The sequence below is a fragment of the Bufo gargarizans genome, chromosome 1 (genome assembly GCF_014858855.1).
Source record: "Bufo gargarizans isolate SCDJY-AF-19 chromosome 1, ASM1485885v1, whole genome shotgun sequence".
Taxonomy (NCBI): Eukaryota; Metazoa; Chordata; class Amphibia; order Anura; family Bufonidae; genus Bufo; species Bufo gargarizans.
In genome coordinates this window covers 402,105,185-402,117,636 of record NC_058080.1, presented here as the reverse complement: position 1 = coordinate 402,117,636, position 12,452 = coordinate 402,105,185, and the positions used below count along the sequence as shown (strand labels likewise).

Sequence of the window (12,452 nt, the reverse complement as noted above, 5' to 3'; positions counted from 1 at the left end):
TTTGCATTAAGTCATGCCGCATACATCAACAGGCAGAGTCCAATACCGTATATTACAGCTCCATTTTCCTTTCGACATGAAATCCATGTTCATATATAAATGTTGTGGCAAAATTTAAATCAGGTTTATTGATCTCGAGCAGAGGGTGGCAGGAGGGCGATTTCCTGTGTGCCTATTCTGTAATTCCTCGCGCTACCTCTGCGGTTTGTTCTCACAGCCGTTATTGTTGAGAGCTGTTGTGTTTGGGATGCAGAATCCATTGTAGACCTTGGGTCAATGTGGGACCGTCTTGTTTAATTCCAGGTGTATTACACGTTTCATTGTTAACCTTGAAAGGGGTTGTATGAATGGAACCGTAGTTGAGCATGCATACTCCCCCTCCATTCATTCTCTACATGACCGCCAGAGATAACCGCGTGCTGTACTCTATTTCTGGCAGTCGCATAGAGAAGTGGTGGAGCAGCAATGCACAAGTTAGCCTCATCTCTGTTCTTGTGACCTGTAGGTTCCCAGTAGTTGGGCCCCCCTCCAGTCAGCTCTTGTGGGTAGATGTATGTATTGGGGCAACCTTGTGCTGTGTTTGCAGACTTGGTACATTGAAACTGGCTCTTAAAGTATAGATTTTCACTTGAACCTGGTTGAACATGGACAGAAACTCTTGCAACGTTCACCTAATGATAGTCTGGAGAAGTCTCAAGTATTGGAGGATGCAGTGACCTATAAAGTGTGGCTGCATACAGACTGTATAGGAAAAGCTTCAAGGGGTTTTCCAGTTCTTTAAAATTAATGGTGCGTAATAGGTCATCAGTAAGAGAATTGTGAAGGGCCCACTCTTGATACACCCACGATTAAATTTTGAAGTGGGCAGGAACCTCTCTTTCCTTTTTTACCAGGCAGAGCTTTGTACTTTTAGTAGAAGAATCAAATGCAACTAAGCTGCTATAGTTGTTATATGGCGATGACTTGGCACTTCCCCTTCACACAGCTGATAGTCGGACCTCCACAAGCCTAATATTGAACAGAAAGTAGTTAGGAGGTTGAAAGTAAAGGGTCATCAGAAGATGTACATATAAAAAAAAAAAAAGCTTTATTAGGACTACACATTTCAGGAGGTCCTGACTGGACCTGAGGAACAAAGCTGTAAGCTCCTGAAATGTGTAGTCCTAATAAAGCTTCTGATTTTTTTTTTTTTTTTTTTTAATGTACGTCTTCTGAAGACCCTTCCCTTCTAGCATCGTCTGCGTGCACCGTTGTTCGAAGGGCTACGCAGCAGCTTGGCTCATTATGTTCTGCATATACTAGTGTTGTGCCTATTGTTGCACTAGGTAATAACTTGCAAAAATGTCTGCCCCTTTGGAAGTCTGTTTGGAGCTCTCCCAAGAAAGCACAGGGTTCGATGACCAGTGTTACTAGCACGGGGAACGGTTGCCATGTGTAACACATACCTAGATCCCTGTTCAGCCAGGCCTTTGTTGAGAGAACAGGTTTGGTCAGGGGGCTGTTACTAAGAAGGCCACACAATACAATATGTCCGGAAAATGAGGATGAGCTCACCGGCTTTCAGGTTAGGCTGAGGTAATAACTTGCCTTGACATCACCTGTAATTTTCACACATCCTTCTTATATGGAGTATTTATAGACTGCAGCAGGAAGGGAGGATGAGGAAGAGATTACATGCTAGCACATACATTTGGGATATTGGGCAAGGTTCTCAATTGTGTATGAACCTCTGTGGGACCCTCAGCTATTTCCAGTGGTCCTACAGAGAATGAATGGAGTGGCCGGGTGCATGCCTTATCTGCCACTCCATCAGATCAGGGGAACAGAAGCCCCATTCTCTGGATCTGTGCACGTTTTAGGATTGTTTTTATGTAGGGATAGGGACATGGAAAAAAAATAAAATAATATAGGTTATATCCTGATGATACATTCCCTTTCAGACTTTGATATGGAAGTATGCTATTGCTTGGGTAACAGCTCCACACTGACTCGTATACCTGGGACCTTCAAACAACCCGATACTGCTGTGGAGCCTTAGGCTACTTTCACACCTCTGGTGTGAAACTCCGGCAGACAAGTGGAGGATCGGCTCTCCGGTTCTCTGCTTGTCTGCTGGAATGCGTACGCATCTCTGCCGGACCCCATTATACCTAATGGGGCAGACGGACATTGCGGCAGCGCCGGATCTGGAGAATTCCAGCAGGCTGTTCTCTGCCTTAGGATACTGTATATTTTGGGCACAAAGCCTGGCATTGAAATAACAGCATTGAAAAGTTCACGTTACACTCATGTAAAACTGTCTTCAGTCTTTGACTGTAATGCTAATATTCTAAGACCAATTTCACTTCAGCGTATTCAGTCTGGGAAACACTCCTCTGCCCCGATCTCTCAGCATCATAATGATCTAAGCTGATGTGTGTTCCTGCCCGACTTGTACTGTACTCGTATAATGCTGTGAATCCAGTACACCAGACCCACATTAGGCAGGAACACGTTACGGAGCTGTAAGGAGCAGTGTTCAGTCCAGGAAATGCAGCCATCGCAGGGAGAGTTCTTATCGTACTCACTACACTAAAACTGTGAGCAGTTCTACATGTATTCTGTGCGTGGAAATGCATTGAGGCTCTCTGAACCGGAGTGGTGATGTGCGGGCAGCCATTATCTCGTCTTCATATCAGTAGGTCACGCAGCAGTCGTCTCCAGTCTGCAATGGCTGCCTAAAGAGGACAATAGCTGGCATTTAACTATATCCTGTAGCGCTCCTCATATATGTGAAATGGCAGGGCTGGCTCTGCAGCCTGAACATAGGCGCGTCTTGTGGTTACATGCGTGGTGGGAACGCAACACGTCGGTACTTTTCTCCATGGTGTGATATAACCTGCACTTTGCCTTGGCTGGACTTTGTAACCGGTTAGATGATAAATAATCGCAGTTGGTACTTCTAATATGTGGTTATATAGCTCTGCTTACAGAACAGGCGGGTTATTAGAGATCACTGACTCCCATACACACCCATGATGATTGCTCACTCGAATCGTCCTTTGCTTCACTTGTGCATTTTTCCAACTGCATCCGCCTCTGAAAGAGGGTAGGACTGCTGAAACCAGGCACTTATTCAGCCCCTCATGTACCGGGAAGGTATGAAGTGATATGTTCCTTCCCATACTTAATAAGCAAGCAGTTATGTGAAACTCCCCTGATGTGTCACTCCTTCCAGAAGGCTATGAAGGGTTTCGTGCAGAGAATTCGAATTAGTTTGATGAAACCATGACGTTCCTTTTAATCCGGCATCTGATAATCCAGCACCTGTTTTTCTGCAATATAACACGGTGACTTGGCAAGACAGTGGAAGCCGATTAGAAATTGCAGAGGTCCTGTCACCACTAATGACCTGTCTGTCTCAGCAAATATCTGTAGTCTTCCTGCAAGAACAATGCTGAAGCCCCTTTTCTCATACTTCCACTTTGTACCGTCCCTTTGTTATTCCTCTTAATAAATTGACAACTGAGAATTTCAGTAGGAAAACACCTCTTTCTAGCTCAATTTATTTATAAATGTTCAGGGGGGAATAACAGAGGACTAGCACAATTCACCGGAATATTTAAATTTTTATGTTTTTTTTTTGTAGTAAGATATAAAGGCATTTATCAAAACAGACCCGTCAGGAGAACGACCGTATATATATTTTGCGGTGCTCAACATGAGGGTCTTTTTTTTTTTTTTTTCTTGCGGATCCTATTGTTGTCGCAAAAGGCATCTTTTTTGCAGGACTACGTAACGGGCATACAGATGCAAACTGCACACAGAGCGTTGTCCACATTTTTTGCGGATCCGTTGAAATGAATGGGTCTTACCTCCAGGTTGCAAAAAATGCGGATCGGATGCGGACCAAAAATACGATGGTGTGAATGGGCCCTAACAGACTTTTTAATGTTGGCTTTCATCTTGAAGGTTTTCTAACGTCACAAGTGAACTTTCCACACCATGTTCTTCTGATATTGGATAATCTGGCACAGACTGAAGGAGTTTTACTGCATATGAATCCTATGTGTGATATGTTTCGATGTATGGAGAGTTGTGACTTGACTATGTAGTGTCATCTGTTAGAGGTAACTACCCCGCAAGTCAATGTCTGACCCATAGAAGAGCCCTGAAACATGACTATAGTTCAGGTAGAAGACAAATCTGATCTTGCTTGACGGCGCCTTCAAGGATGGTATTCGTGGAATATCTTAGTTTAAAAGAGTTATTGTCATGATGAATAGTCCGAAAAAGAAATTGGTGTGACCTCGAAACTCCTTACATTGTCAACAGTACAGTAAATCTTTTAATCTGATACCTTCCACAAATATTATCCTCAAAGCCAAGCAAGATCCTAGTCTTCTCCTTGAACTATAGGCCTGTTCTGGGTCTGAAGTCTGGACGCTAGTAAGGATTGTGAGGAATGACTTCAATACGTGCCTTTATGGCAGTTCTGCTCATACACACTGCTGTAAGAAGGGACCGCAGTTACATATTTGCTGTTACTAATTAACAGTGTCTTGACAATCCTGCTTAAAGGGGTTCTCCTAGAATTACAAAAATCAAAACACTTAAATATATTACTTTATAATAAATATATTCCCAAATACCTTTTCATTATTTATAGTGGTTTGTTTTGTCTGGGGGAGCAGTCATCAGAGGAAACAAAATGGCCTCTGTCCTATTAGTACATACAAAACTTGTCCTTATCACACATCAGGACAAGTTCCTTCAGAACACTAAAAAAGCTGCCTCATCCACCTCCCTGAATACAACTGATAAGAACTTTAGCTGAATCCCTCATGAATTTAATTCACGAGGAGACATGAAGTACAGAGAGGACGGACAGGACAGACTGGTAATGTGGGGTTTTGGTAATGGTGACGGCATACAAGTGCTGCTGCTCATTCATTATCCTCGCATGTCTCGTCGTCGTCTCCATTCCCACAGAGATTCATCTGCATTCAGAATCATAATCTCTGACAAGTAGAGCAGAGAGGAGGATGAGGCAGCTCTTTAGCTCAGTTTTGTGAAGTAAGTTGTCCTGCTGTGTGATTTTAAGACAGGTTTTGTGTGTACTAATAGGACGGCGGCCATTTTATTTCTACTAATGATCGCTCCCCAGACAAAACTAGCCATTATAACTAATGAAAGGTATTTGCGAATATATGTATCATAAAATAATATTTAAGTATTTTCATTTTCCTAATATCTGGAGAACCCCTTTAAGATATGGTCCTCTAGAAACATGGCTACAGTTTTAACCATTGCAAAGTCTCCATAAGGAAGAGACACATATCTGTAAATTTCGGTTTTGGGGCTTTTATCCCGCGTCGGGAAAGTGTGAATTCCCTTGTGAAAGTGCTTCCGCACACTCTGCCTATATAGGTGTGTTCTTGATTGTACTGGGAGTACCCTTGATTAATTGCCTGCGTTTGGCCTTATTATAGCATATGAGTGAGCCTCGGAGGTGGCAGTGAGCACATTCCTATAAACACCACTGGTCATATTGGGTAGGGTGATCCTGCTTCTAGAAATAACCAGTAGAGCCACGTGAGAATCAATTGCTAGATGCACATTGACTAATATTCCTTTTTTTTTTTTTTTTTTTTTTCAGTTTGAAATCCTCCTTTGCGTTCAAGATGTTGATGATCCGGCAGTGGACGTATGTAAAAAACTTCTTGGGAAATACCCCAACGTGGACGCCAACTTATTCATAGGTACTTATTGCTGTGAATGTCCAATCCTCTCTTTTCGTTGATATTTGTATTCTGCTCTGTCCCCATTTTACTCCTTTTATTAGATATATATATATATATATATATATATATATATATATATATATATATATATATATATATATATATATATATATAAATTTAACCACTCAACGACCATGTTTTAGGCCTCATGCACGTGACTGTATTTTCTGTCTGCTTCCGATCCACATTTTTTTGCAGACCCTTTCATTTTATTCAGCAGGTAGCGTCCCCCTGACGTGGGTATGGGCTTTCTTACGCTAATGTCCCGTATCCCTGATGAGGCTGCAAAGCATGTTGGGAATCTGGACCCAATTGTGCAGAGAGCTTGATTAAAACTGTTACTATGTAACCTCTATACCAGGGATGAGCAACCTTCGGCACTTTAGGTGTTGTGAAACTACAACTCCCAGCATGCGTCTTTCACTTCTGTCGGAGTTCAGAGAACAGCCAGGCAAGTGTGCATGATGGGAGATGTAGTTTCACAACACCTGGAGCGCCGGAGGTTGCTGATCCCTGCTCTATACTTTCAGCAGCAATATTAATTACATAGCATACCTTTAGACTCATTCTTTTGTATTGTAATATGCATTATTTAGGGATGCTTCTCTGGCCTGTCTGAGAGCGACCATGCGTTGTCAGTGGAACTATATTCCCTTCCGGTACTTAGTCTGGCAGTTTGAATCATTTCCTTTCCCAGGCCATTAGTTCCATGATTTTCAATTTGTTTGGCAAATATACCAGAATTCCAAACAAAAATCGAGCATGTTATTTGATGCTTTAGTACAAAATTATTGCTTTTGGTCAGTGTTTAGGCTGAAAAATGTACTTTGGGCATCTATATAGTTCAGACTTTTCCATTCTGTTTCTGTAGTTGGAATGTCTAGGAAACTGGCTCATTGGCAGCAACCAGAAGAATCCTCTTCTCTAGATATTCTATACTTTCATGCCGGAATGGGCAGCATGTGTAACAGGGGAGCTTTGTTCATAAATCACTTTCCTGTGCTTTGTAATCTAATACACAACAAGCTGCAGCACTATAAAAGCAATTGCTGCATTGCCGTTAGTGCACAGTATCTGATATCTGGATTCCTGGATTATCTTATCTGTCTTTCCAGGAATGGCTCTTTGGGACCTGCTTTATCATTTTTCATTATCCTTTAAATTCATGGATAATAAGGATGACTAGTGCGGTGGCTTGGCTGTTTTATCCTTATACAAAAATACTCTTTATATTATATGTACCATATATATATTTTTATGTACTAATTTCCCCCACCCTTTTCTCAAACGGGAATGTGTCATCTATTGTTCAGATCAGGTTTTTTTGTTAATATATTTTAAACCATTTTAGTGATGGTTTTTAGTTTTCCATGTTAGTTTCTATAAAAAATACCAAAAAATCCTTACATCCTGCAGTTATCACCCTGGCCATTATGCTTAGTATTAAGTAGAGACTTCCTTTTTCTCATTATAATCACAAGCAGGATTACAATGAAATGTATCAGCTGTGTATAGATAACATAGGATACACCATTAACATTAGGTGATAATTACAGCTCACCGCCTCCCCCTCCCTGCACAATGACCTTTGCATAGGTGACAGAGCATGGCTAGAAAACTTTTTTATAGATCTGAGTCGCCCCCAGTCTATTTTGTACATGGCCATGGTGGCTGCTGTAAGGGCTGTTACAGTGGAATTTCGGTGCCGAAATTTTAACAAAAACCCACAGGCGTCCGCGTCCTTTCTGCCTCCCATTCATCTCAATGGGAGGCAACACCGGCAGCTTAAAGCTGCGGCCGCAATGAGAACAGACATGTCCTTGTCACGTATGGGAAGCAGAAAGGACACAGACGCTGGCAAATTTTGGGCAAAATTGCGGCACGTCTGTCCGCACCAATATACCACTGCAAAAGCAGTCGTGAGGACGTCCCCTAATTGCTATTAAAGGGGTATTAACAAGGTAGGGAATATCTATTAGATACGTTTAGCATGCGTACTGCCGATCCATTCATCTCTACGTGAGTTCCAGAAATAGTTGAGTGCTGAATTTGTCTGTCTCCAGAACTCCTGTTGAGTTCAATGGAGTGGCATTGTGCATGCTCGACCTGTGGCTTCGTTCGTTTTGGGTGACTCCGAGGGGTACAGGGTTCTCCTTCTCGATTCTCAGGGGTCCCAGCAGTAGGACCCCTACCGATCTAATAGTTATAGAAATTTCCCTTTAACAATGGCTCAGACAATATGGCTGTCCCATAATCATGTTCAGGAAGTAGAATATCTAAATCAGAAAATAAAGGAGTATATTTCACTGTCTAGTTTAATTGATTAAAAATATAAGTGATACATGCCCTTTACCCCTGGAAGGTAATGTTGATCCCACAGCAGTGTTTGCAGTCTCAGGAAATCAGGCTTAGGAAATCAGGCTTGCAAGACAGCTGAGGTTTGAAAAAACGGCCTTTTCCTGCCAGCAATGAATATTTAATAGCACGCGCTGCCGTTTGCTATTATTTCCTGTCATTCTTCATGATTATAAACTCTGGCATGCAGCAATATTTCACTGCAAATTATAGAATAACATACAGCACTGTATGTATGTGTCTAAATTCATGAAATGCACACAGTAGTATGTATTCCGCCTAAAGATGCCCATACGCCTTCAGTAGCTGATAGAGGAACCACATCGATCTCTCCTGACTCCACATCCTTTCACATGCACATTTGGTTCAGGCGAGCATACATGTGTTCTCAATGTGAGGGGAGATGGCCACTGCCAAATGCCTCTGTCAGCAGCTTATCGGCTGCGAGAGAACAAAGGATCAGTTGTGTTCAAATTCTTCTGTCCCCAATCGTCTGTCCTGGGATTGTCAGCATACCCATACACAGTAGGCCAGCACAACCAACTTTGGGCCACCTATAGTTTATTATTTCACCAGAGTGTGACATTTAAAGGGCAGGTAATCAAATATTTAATCTTTTTTCACTTTTTATATATTTTTTTCTCTCCCCCTAGGTGGTAAAAAGGTTGGCATCAACCCAAAGATAAACAACCTAATGCCTGGGTATGAACTTGCCAAGTATGATCTCATATGGATTTGTGACAGTGGCATTAAAGGTATGTTGCACGAAGAACAGAGCATTAGACATTCTTCTGAATGTCGCATAGTGAAAAGAAATCCTTTCCAGGGATTGCCTTCATTTGTGTGAAAGAAGAACGTCACGAACGTGTAGGCAACCTCCAGGTCCCAAGATGCAGTCTCCCCTCTGGAGGGCGTTCAGAACGGCTGCAGGAGCAGCCATTATTGTTTATTTCAGTCTTTCTATTTTTACGTAGTCACTTGAGGTCCCCGTAGAACAAATTCTGGCTCTGCTTCGCTTTCATGCTCTTTGAGACCAGTGGGACTTGATAAGATCTGTTTATCCCTCCATATCCTCCTCCTGCATAATGTTGCTTATGTTATCCTCTCTGAAAACAAAGCAGTACCCCATGCGTATGTCCGTGTCGAGCGACAGCCAGGACCTCATGTAGATGGAGACCTGTCTGAAAGGGGAACATATTGTGTTTAAAAATGAAAATTAGACATTATATAGTACAGTACAATCTATTTCTAACAAAGCTAGAACCGGCCCTGTACCTCGCATGGATCTGGACAGCTCCACGTCTGTTTCTGTAATTGTTCTGCTAGATTTATTTTGAGCTGGCTGCTCAGGGGATGTGTGCTTTCTGCTGCATCTCTCTCTCCATGTAACTGTCACAGCTTCTGGCAGAAGATCCGGCTGGTGGCAGTTGAAGGATTGAACTGAGCATTCATGAGCTCAGTAGTAGGACGGGCACATTTCTATACATATTGAACACTAGGGGGCACCATTTTAATGATGTAAGGGAAAAATCTCGCAAATAGAGCATTTTGTAACCGAAAGCAAATTAAAAATAGAAAAATTCAAATCCCCCCTTTCCAAAAAATAATAATAATAAAAAATAAAACCCACAATATAAAAATATATTCTCTATACAGTAAATGGCGAAACAGAAAAAAAAAAGTTAAAATAGCTGATTCACCATTTTTGGTTGCTTCATGTCCCACAAAAAAATTCGATCAAAAGTGTGGTCATACACAAGTACAGATCACCCTGCAAAAATGAGCTCTGTACACATAACTAGAAAAAAGTTATAGGGGTCAGAATATGGCGATGAAAAAATAAAACATGTTTTCTCCAAGTTTTTTTATTGTTCTATCAGTATCAAAAAGCAAGAAAAACTATACATATAAGGTATCGCCGGTATCGTACTGACCCGTAGAATGCAATTGACTGGTCAGTTTTATCGCACATCAAAAGGTCGCAAATAAAAAAACCTGTAAAACTGTGCCAGGATAGCTTTTTTTTTTTTGCTTCTTTTTAACCACTTCAGCCCCGCTAGCTGAAACCCCCTTCATGACCAGAGCACTTTTTACACTTCGGCACTACACTCCTTTCACCGTTTATCGCTCGGTCATGCAACTTACCACCCAAATGAATTTTACCTCCTTTTCTTCTCACTAATGGAGCTTTCATTTGGTGGTATTTTATTGCTGCTGACATTTTTTACTTTTTTTGTTATTAATCAAAATGTAACGATTTTTTTGCAAAAAAATGACATTTTTCACTTTCAGCTGTAAAATTTTGCAAAAAAAACGACATCCATATATAAATTTTTCGCCAAATTTATTGTTCTACATGTCTTTGATAAAAAAAAAATGTTTGGGCAAAAAAAAAATGGTTTGGGTAAAAGTTATAGCATTTACAAACTATGGTACAAAAATGTGAATTTCCGCTTTTTGAAACAGCTCTGACTTTCTGAGCACCTGTCATGATTCCTGAGGTTCTACAATGCCCAAACAGTAGAAAACCCCCACAAATGACCCCATTTCGGAAAGTAGACACCCTAAGGTATTCGCTGATGGGCATAGTGAGTTCATAGAACTTTTTATTTTTTGTCACAAGTTAGCGGAAAATGATGATGATTTTTATTTTTTTTATTTTTCTTACAAAGTCTCATATTCCACTAACTTGCGACAAAAAATAAAAAATTCTAGGAACTCGCCATGCCCCTCACGGAATACCTTGGGGTGTCTTCTTTCCAAAATGGGGTCACTTGTGGCGTAGTTATACTGCCCTGGCAATTTAGGAGCCCAAATGTGTGAGAAGCACTTTGCAATCAAAATGTGTAAAAAATGACCGGTGAAATCCGAAAGGTGCACTTTGGAATATGTGCCCCTTTGCCCACCTTGGCAGCAAAAAAGTGTGACACATCTGGTATCGCCGTACTCAGGAGAAGTTGGGGAATGTGTTTTGGGGTGTCATTTTACATTTACCCATGCTGGGTGAGAAAAATATCTTGGTCAAATGCCAACTTTGTATAAAAAAATTGGAAAAGTTGTCTTTTGCCAAGATATTTCTCTCATCCAGCATGGGTATATGTAAAATGACACCCCAAAACACATTCCCCAACTTCTCCTGAGTACGGCGATACCAGATGTGTTACACTTTTTTGCTGCCAAGGTGGGCAAAGGGGCACATATTCCAAAGTGCACCTTTCGGATTTCACCGGTCATTTTTTACACATTTTGATTGCAAAGTTCTTCTCACACATTTGGGCCCCTAAATTGCCAGGGCAGTATAACTACGCCACAAGTGACCCCATTTTGGAAAGAAGACACCCCAAGGTATTCTGTGAGGGGCATGGCGAGTTCCTAGAATTTTTTTTTTTTTGTCGCAAGTTAGTGGAATATGAGACTTTGTAAGGAAAAAAGAAAAAAAAAGAAAAGTCATCATTTTCCGCTAACTTGTGACAAAAAATAAAAAATTCTAGGAACTCGCCATGCCCCTCACGGAATACCTTGGGGTGTCTTCTTTCCAAAATGGGGTCACTTGTGGCGTAGTTATACTGCCCTGGCAATTTAGGGGCCCAAATGTGTAAGAAGTACCTTGCAATCAAAATCTGTAAAAAATGGCCTGTGAAATCCGAAAGGTGCACTTTGGAATGTGTGCCCCTTTGCCCACCTTGGCTGCAAAAAAGTGTCACACATCTGGTATCGCCGTACTCAGGAGAAGTTGGGGAATGTGTTTTGGGGTGCCATTTTACATATAACCATGCTGGGTGAGAGAAATATCTTGGCAAAAGACAACTTTTCCTATTTTTTTTTATACAAAGTTGGCATTTGACCAAGATATTTCTCTCACCCAGCATGGGTATATGTAAAATGACACCCCAAAACACATTCCCCAACTTCTCCTGAGTACGGAGATACCAGATGTGTGACACTTTTTTGCAGCCTAGATGCGCAAAGGGGCCCAAATTCCTTTTAGGAGGGCATTTTTAGACATTTGGATCCCAGACTTCTTCTCACACTTTCGGGCCCCTAAAAAGCCAGGGCAGTATAAATACCCCACATGTGACCCCACTTTGGAAAGAAGACACCCCAAGGTATTCAATGAGGGGCCTGGCGAGTTCCTAGAATTTTTTTATTTTTTGCATAAGTTAGCGGAAATTGATTTTTTTGGTTTTTTTCTCACAAAGTCTCACTTTCCGCTAACTTAGGACAAAAATTTCAATCTTTCATGGACTCAATATGCCCCTCAGCGAATACCTTGGGGTGTCTTCTTTCCGAAATGGGGTCACATGTGGGGTATTT

The 12,452-nt window shown here is 41.4% G+C and overlaps 1 protein-coding gene across 1 annotated transcript in view; it reads left to right on the top strand.

Annotated features, from left to right (window-relative positions):
* The window catches only part of UGCG (UDP-glucose ceramide glucosyltransferase), a 43,890-nt gene that overhangs the window by 14,145 nt on the left and 17,293 nt on the right, over window positions 1-12,452 (top strand). The window contains exons 3-4 of the mRNA XM_044271165.1: window positions 5,639-5,741; window positions 8,792-8,893. Of these exons, the coding sequence (XP_044127100.1) occupies window positions 5,639-5,741; window positions 8,792-8,893 (205 nt within the window). The remainder of the gene's footprint in view (window positions 1-5,638; window positions 5,742-8,791; window positions 8,894-12,452) is intronic.